At 36.4% G+C, this 7,306-nt stretch overlaps 1 protein-coding gene across 5 annotated transcripts; it reads right to left on the bottom strand.

Moving 5' to 3' along the window:
* Window positions 1-2,279: 2,279 nt before the first annotated feature.
* LOC149138505 (uncharacterized) lies at window positions 2,280-5,903 on the bottom strand. 5 transcript variants are annotated; one of them, XM_089448757.1, is made up of 6 exons: window positions 5,770-5,893; window positions 5,421-5,680; window positions 5,016-5,291; window positions 2,859-2,988; window positions 2,663-2,720; window positions 2,280-2,376 (listed from the first exon to the last, which is right to left on the bottom strand). In XM_089448757.1, exons 3-6 carry the CDS (start codon window positions 5,194-5,196, stop codon window positions 2,302-2,304), a joined length of 444 nt encoding a protein of 147 aa, XP_089304883.1. In that variant the 5' UTR covers window positions 5,197-5,291; window positions 5,421-5,680; window positions 5,770-5,893; the 3' UTR covers window positions 2,280-2,301. The 5 variants fall into 5 exon arrangements, with proteins under 5 accessions (XP_089304883.1, XP_089304884.1, XP_089304885.1 ...); XM_089448758.1 differs by lacking the exon at window positions 5,421-5,680 and having other exon boundaries at window positions 5,770-5,903; XM_089448759.1 differs by lacking the exon at window positions 5,421-5,680 and having other exon boundaries at window positions 5,016-5,282; window positions 5,770-5,903.
* Between the last annotated feature and the right edge of the window lie 1,403 nt (window positions 5,904-7,306).

The following is a 7,306-nucleotide window of genomic DNA, read 5'->3' as shown; positions in this document are numbered from 1 at the left end:
GATGTTAGCATTGTAGTCTTTGGTTTGTGTATATTTGTTGAACAAGAACAAGAAAAGTATAAGAGAGTGACACAGACCTCACTTTGAGATGTTAGCATTGCAGTCAATGATGGTGTAGTGTGTTTCCTGGCACTTGAGTCGATGTTATCACTAATACAAATGACAACGTCATTGCTGGTGGTGCAACTGTCATCATTGGGTAAGTTGGCAAGGCATAAAAAAGCAACATAGCCATGACATGGATCTGAATACTTCTCATGAACATATCTCAGCTCATTTCTTCCTGCACTTAAGTGGAAGTCAACCATGAAGTTTGCACATTCCCTGGAACAAGTAAATCAAATGTTATTCCTTAACAACGTACAGGGTTAACTAAATGTGCACACACCCCAGACAGTTTGATGTGCACATTTGTCAATCTTTCCCATATGTAGAATTAGATACAATTTCAGACAGGTTGCCAGTAAATTAGTGCTGTAGCAGGTCCACTAGGTTTTGGATATATAATCTATAGATTGCGTAATTCATGGAAATTCCTAAGATATTTAGCAGTAAGTATCCTTTGGAAGGTTAAACTCATTAAAAGCATGGTGCCTTGAGAACTAGAAGACTTACTTGAGATCTTCTTTTGAGTAGCCTGTGTGAAGAGCAAGTGTTTTACTCCAACATGGATCCTTCTTCAAAGTGCATTGAGCAGTGTAGGCAGCAGCAACAACAAGGATTGATGGACTGTATTTGATCATTTTGTAATGAAGCAAACACAGCTCAACCAAGTAAAATGCTAGATTTTCTATCTGAACCATGCGATAATACATTTTAATTTTTAACAGTAAAGGAGAGGATTATTAGGAAATATAATGAAGAAAAGACATTTAAACCAAAATCTCAATTTTCCAGAAGCATTTTGAAAGTCAATTTGATCAATACATTAGAAGATTATTCTAACAATACAAAAGAAACAGTGGAGTTCATCACTTTACCACTCTGTCAAGACCAGCTGCCTTGAGAAACCTGACAAGGAATACACATGGAGTAGGAATGGTAAGATTGAATTCCAATCGATTTAATATTGTATGCTCCTGCCAAGTATCATTGTCAATGTATCACTCACACTGAATCTTTAAAATCTATTGTAATTAAATGAAACAGAAAGATATCAGCTAGAGATAATTACCATGGCTACTATCATTTTGGATGTGTATTGGTATCCTGAGATGCAGATCAATTCATTGACCTGTAACCAAATATGAATTGATTCTTCTTATGTCAATATTCAACAGCCAACCAGTTATTCTATCAATTAGATATATGCAAAAGGTTTCCTTACAGTCATGCTTATGGATGTCAGTAAGTCATCCTACCTGAGGAGTGCAGGTATCTTGAAATTTGCAAGCTATAAACATCGCAGCGATACCCACTAATTGTAATTCCCACTTCCTATCAATATAAATAGAAATGTATCTATCCATAATGTTCACAGTGTGATACAATGTTTCTGGCATTAGTTCACATTTGTGATGCACCTGCAAAATTTAATATTTTGAGGTAAAGCCTAAGAAATTTCCCACATAAATTTCTTCTAGATCCAACATTGGCAGCAAACGAAGTTAGGATAGGAACTAATTTGTACCTGTATCAACCAATCAATCAGGGTTGCCCTCATTGTCTCATTGATTTCATCCTACCTTTTCATATAATCTACAGGTACATGGCTCATGTTCTGGACATACGGGACTGCCAATGATTACTAAATGAAAATTAAAAATTTACCTTCACATTCACACAAATCTCCAATCATTGATAGAGAAACATACCTCAATATTCTTATAGGACTTGTATATGTCTCCAACATATTCCGCAACTGCCAATTGGTTTCTGAGGTCTCCATCATCAATGCTAGGGAGAACCTCTTGAGCGTCCTGAAATACCCCCATCAAAATTATTAATCATTTTTATCCAAACTACATAATAGATAAACAGAAATCAATCTTACAGCTATAAAACCTCTTAGTAATTTGGCGTGCATGTGGGTACCTTTGGCTTATATATATTTGGATTTGAGCCAGTACATAAAACAAGAAAAGTATCAGAAAACTAATAAACTTAATCAATAAGTCAGACCTCACTTTGAGTTGTTAGCACTGCAGTCTGTGACTGTGCTATGGGTTTCATTGCTTTGAGTTGGCTAGATGTTTGTAATCCCCCATCTTGTGCACTTGAGTCTACGCTATCACCGATAGAAACTACATTATCCTTCTTTCCAGCAGTGTCATTCTCAACCTTCCTTCTGACAATCCGCCTCTATTTGTTTCCCCGGACTGCCTTTGCCTCTACTTTGGCTCCTACCTTAACAACAATATCATCTGCTTGGAATTGCTGGAATCAAAATGGGAAAATTAAAGAGTGAGATTCCATGCTTGGGCTCACAGAAAATAGAGTACAGAATGAGTCCTGTGAAATGAAAACAAAGAGCAACAAATTAAAAATGCCCAGAAAAACAGAATACTAGGCAGGAAGATCGAAAAAGCAGGTGGCTGAACACAGAGGTTTTGCCTGGTTGCTAGTTCAATTCCCCAGGAGATTGTCCTTTATAAACGGTAGACCCAGTTCTTTACAAAAAAACAATAATTCAGCTTGCTTAATTGACTCTGATTAAACTTACCTGAGTGCTGGGATTGGCTCCCTTGTTGGCATTGACAACCAAGTTTACTCTAGACCTCCTGAAACAGTAGTCAATCCAATAGTGTAGGACTTGACATTAGAAGCAGAGGCCACCAAATAAAAAGAAGCAAAAACCCAGCAGCAGATTGATTCAATTTATACATCTAAAGGATAATAAATAACATAAAACAACATACTCCATCACCACATCTTTGTTGATATTGCATTTGGGGTTCCGAGCTCCCACCACATTGCCAATGTCTCCTAACGCCTTCCTATTATTGTTGCCTTGCTGTGCTTTTTGATTGGGTGCAACCATTGCAAGGCCTGCCATTTTGCGCGCACATGATTTCATGGAAAAAAAAACTAAAAAATCAACTTAAAATGCAGTTTTTCTATGGGTCTTCAAAACATGGGCTTCAACCCTTCATATTCTCTGCATCTAGGCTTGGATTAGCCAGGCAGATATTTCCTATATCAATTACTGACAGCCAAAAACATTAGAAGCAGACCCATCCAACTCTTCGAGTCTCCACCACTTACAAGAGGACAAAAGTTGGAGAAGGTGCTGCGGGAAAAAGAAGCGGACAAAAATAAAGCTAGGGGATCTCAATCCCTGCTAGCAAAATATGGCAACACCTTGGGTTCATAGGAAAATGCATAGGTATGTACTATGTTTTTCCAGAGTATTTTAATTTGCAAGCAATTTGTTAAGGAGTTCAAAAGCCTGTGCACTATTAAGCACAGGAAATCAAGAATGAAAGCTAGTTCAACCCATCATCCCAACCCTAACCCAAGGATAGGATGAAGAGTGGCATACAAAAATGTTGTATTGGGTTGTACGAATATAGCCACAACACTCCCTCTTTTCTTTTAATACATTATTATAAAAAAAAAAATTGTAATCAAATCTGCAGTAAAATAGAACCATTGTCTATGGTTACAAACCTGGATCCTAAGAAAAGCTGCACTAGGATTGACCCAAAGTCAGATCCATAGGATTGCTACTTTATGTAAAGACATCTTAGCATGACAAACTGATAAAGAAGTTGTTAACCTGCAATAGTAATCATCTAGAATTTGGAATTGGCAAAACCCTGTTAGAAGATGCTTATAGGCAAGATTCATGAAATGTGCATCTATTCTATTTCTGATTCTTTCCTTCACGTGATAGTAGGATATTCTACTGTGTATTGACTTGATCGCTACTACTGTTTTTAGCGGAGTACTCTCAGCTGATTATATCAGTTATGAATGAGCTACTCGTGATCCTAAGATCTTTGTGATCATCAACTTATTATCATGTACAAAGCTAGGGATTGCCAGCAAATTCTACATCCTCATCAAAAACGAAATGAATATGGATTAAGAGCTCATGTAGAAACTCCTTTATGCCAAGAGACATTTTTCTCATTAATATATGTCAGCATCTTAGGCTAAAGAGGAAACTTCTCGTATACTTTTCATTTCTAATATGCTATTCCAAGTTCTAGTCAAAGTACTTTCATATTATAGTTTCCATATAATTTCAACACGAAAATGTCAATCTTCCAAAATGATCAATAGCTTCTTGTTCAATTGTTGATCTTATTAGACACTTCGTGGATATATTTGAATCTAGTGTAGGAACAACCAGAAAATAATTTCAGGCAAACTAAGAGGGATACTCCAAAAAATCATCAATTAGGCATGAGCTAGTCGTAAAGGAAAATAACAGACAAATATACAAAGACAAGGAAGAAACTGGCTTACATTATTTCCAAGAACAAAAAAATACACCACTAAACAAAAATTACTTTAATAATTGCATTCCCCATGTTGGTGAGAGCTGCAGAAAACTATTTAAATAAAGAGTACAGCAGGAAGCGTAGTGTGAGATTTGCATACAAAAATATTGCCAAAATATGAGGTACCATTTTGTACTGTTGTTTTATTAAATGAAGCACAACACTGTGAAAAGAATTATTTATCAATGCCATACATCCCAGATGAGGGTGTAACTATTTCTTTGTTTATTTTGGTTTATGTGCATTATTTCCCATGTCACATGATGACAGTAATCAGAAACATATTATGCAACTACGCAACATGATGAATATTGATCCATTCAAAATCTTTTTAAGGTCTACCAAGAAAAAATAATGAATTGTTGAAAACAAGGATAGAACCTTGTAAGAATCATCGCCTTTGGACAAAAGTTATATTTTAAATACATGGAATCTAACTAAAGTTCCACATCTTAAAATTTGAATTACAGATGGATATGCTGCAATGATAGCTTCTTTGTAAGGTAAGAAAAATGCAAGATGATTAGGGTGAAGAAGAGGATACTCACACGCTGGCATCATCCCTACCAAGAAGTTTAACAGGGGTTCCTGATCTGGGAGACATCAAGTGAGTTGCAGATAGCTCCTCTACACCCAGAATCCTTCCAGGCCACCAGGACCCATTTCTCCTTCTCACCCACACAATGGTACCAACGGCTGTATCAATTTTGGGCGTGATAGTAGGTGCTGCTGCACTTGATTCTCCCATGATTGTCTAAAAACCAAGAATCCAACCCAGCTTAGATGCCCAGTACCCACCATCTCATTGCCATCTCCTTTTATCCCTCAACCCACCTGGTTAACCTACAAATCAAACCTCAGATATATCAACAATCACCTCACACCCATGAATTCAAATAAGCCCAAATCCCATGTCTATAAATAAGATTATGCAAAGAGTAATAAAGGGCTAGTAAGACACAACTAACACACTTTGAAATCCCAAAAAGGCCATGTCAGTAGAATGAAAATAGATATGCTGCAAGTCATCATTTGGGTGTGTACTTTATGCCTGAATGCTTCTGGAGACCGTTTTAGTAGAAGGATATGATGGGTTTGAGTGACAGGGGCTTCAAATAGTTGGCTTTCTTAGTTGTTATTGTCCTGGAAACCTGCCCCCTTAAATACCCGCTTCACCACTTTCGGATCTGTGCTCATCCAGGTGGCCCAAAGAAAAAAGAGTTCTGTTTTTCCTAGTAAAGGGGATTCAAGAAGAACCAAACTTGTAGACAGAATAAAAATGAATAAATACTTAAGCTAGTAATAGGGACAAATAAATTACCTTTACACCTTAAGCTATTAAACCTTGCGCAAGTACAATAGATGTGGTAGTTCTAACACCTGCTAAATCATTTGTCTTTGCTGCAACCTATCTTACCAACTTGGCCCTCATATTTTCAACTGGGTCCTCTAATTCAACCTGTCAGAAGCAAGGTGCAACATTGAAAAGCATTAACTAGACTGGAATAACTAGACAAGAAATACAAATTTTACTTGACTCATCAACATCTGGCACACAAGTATTTTTTTTCAACTGTTTAAAGTGTCATTCATTACTCTACTATGGCTACTACACCAAACTTCCTCTTCTTTCGAATGTTACCCAATGAGGCAAAGTGGCAATTGTTGTCATACTACCTATAGCATATGCAATCTTCCCTTATTCAGAATTGAGAATTACAATATCTTCATATTAGCTATCCAATTGGCCATCTAGATTTAATTCACCACTGTTGTGCATAAACAATACTTCATATGTGAGCACCAGATATTGAAGGATCTGTTAGAACATACATGTTTTTTCTTGAGCCCTCACTGATTTGATAGTTTTTCTAGAGTGAGTGTTGCCTGTTGATTTGGTAGTGCCTTTAGTTTAGATACTTTGGGCATTCACATGGAAACTTAGGAGCCTAGGTTGTGTTCCTAGATGACCCAACATGCTTCTGGAACCCTTGGAATTCACCCAGCTTCACGAAAAATGTTTAAGGCAAATCTGCCCAAATTGACAAAACTGTTTTTAATACTTTTTTCCATAAAAGACTAACTTTGGGAGCAATTTAAGAGAAGGTGGTGATGAATTTTGAAAAAATAAAACATGAATTTTTCGGGAACATGCTGATTTACAAAAACCTCTTTCATCTTTTCAACAAGTGTCATGTTTTGGAAGATTCAAATGGCTCTCTGAAGCCTATTTTTCAGAAAATCCCCAGATTTAATTTTTTCTACTTTTATAAAAACACCTAAGCGTGAACTGATGGTTATGGAAATATCCAAGTGTCAAAAAGCATTGGCTCTTTAGCATCTACGTCAGTGATAATTGTTGACAAATTGCACCCATAAGGTCCTAGTTTCTATGTCATCAAAAGTCATTGTTGATATCAATCAAAATTTTTTATTGACAATAATACTATGACACTAGAGCATTGCTTATGCTATAGGAATAAATTGCTGCATTCATGGACATCTGAATTGGATTGTTTAGTGATCCTGGTGGATCTTAACTGCAAACAAAAAAACATCAAACGAAGACCATCTTGAAGCCAAAGGATTTCTTTTCAAGGGAATTTGTATTAGGTGTTTCAATTTGTATTTTTCAATTCATTTGGATAGGACGGTACACGATGGATAAATGTGCAGCAGAAACAAATGTAAAGGTTGTCGGTTATAGAAATTTTTTTCAAAGACCCTAGTCATCGTTTATGGCTGAAGATAGTCCATACTTTATTAAGTACACTCTCCATTTTGCAGGTAGAGCCTACTATCAAATAATTGTGAGACAACATGATCATTTTCTTTTAAAAATCATTACCATTAAATGG

Source organism: Pinus tabuliformis, chromosome X, assembly GCF_031772625.1.
Source record: "Pinus tabuliformis cultivar Carrire ecotype Pingquan chromosome X, CPIR1, whole genome shotgun sequence".
NCBI lineage: Eukaryota > Viridiplantae > Streptophyta > Pinopsida > Pinales > Pinaceae > Pinus > Pinus tabuliformis.
Note: the sequence above shows the minus strand (reverse complement) of the source record. Positions and strands in the feature narration are given on the sequence as shown.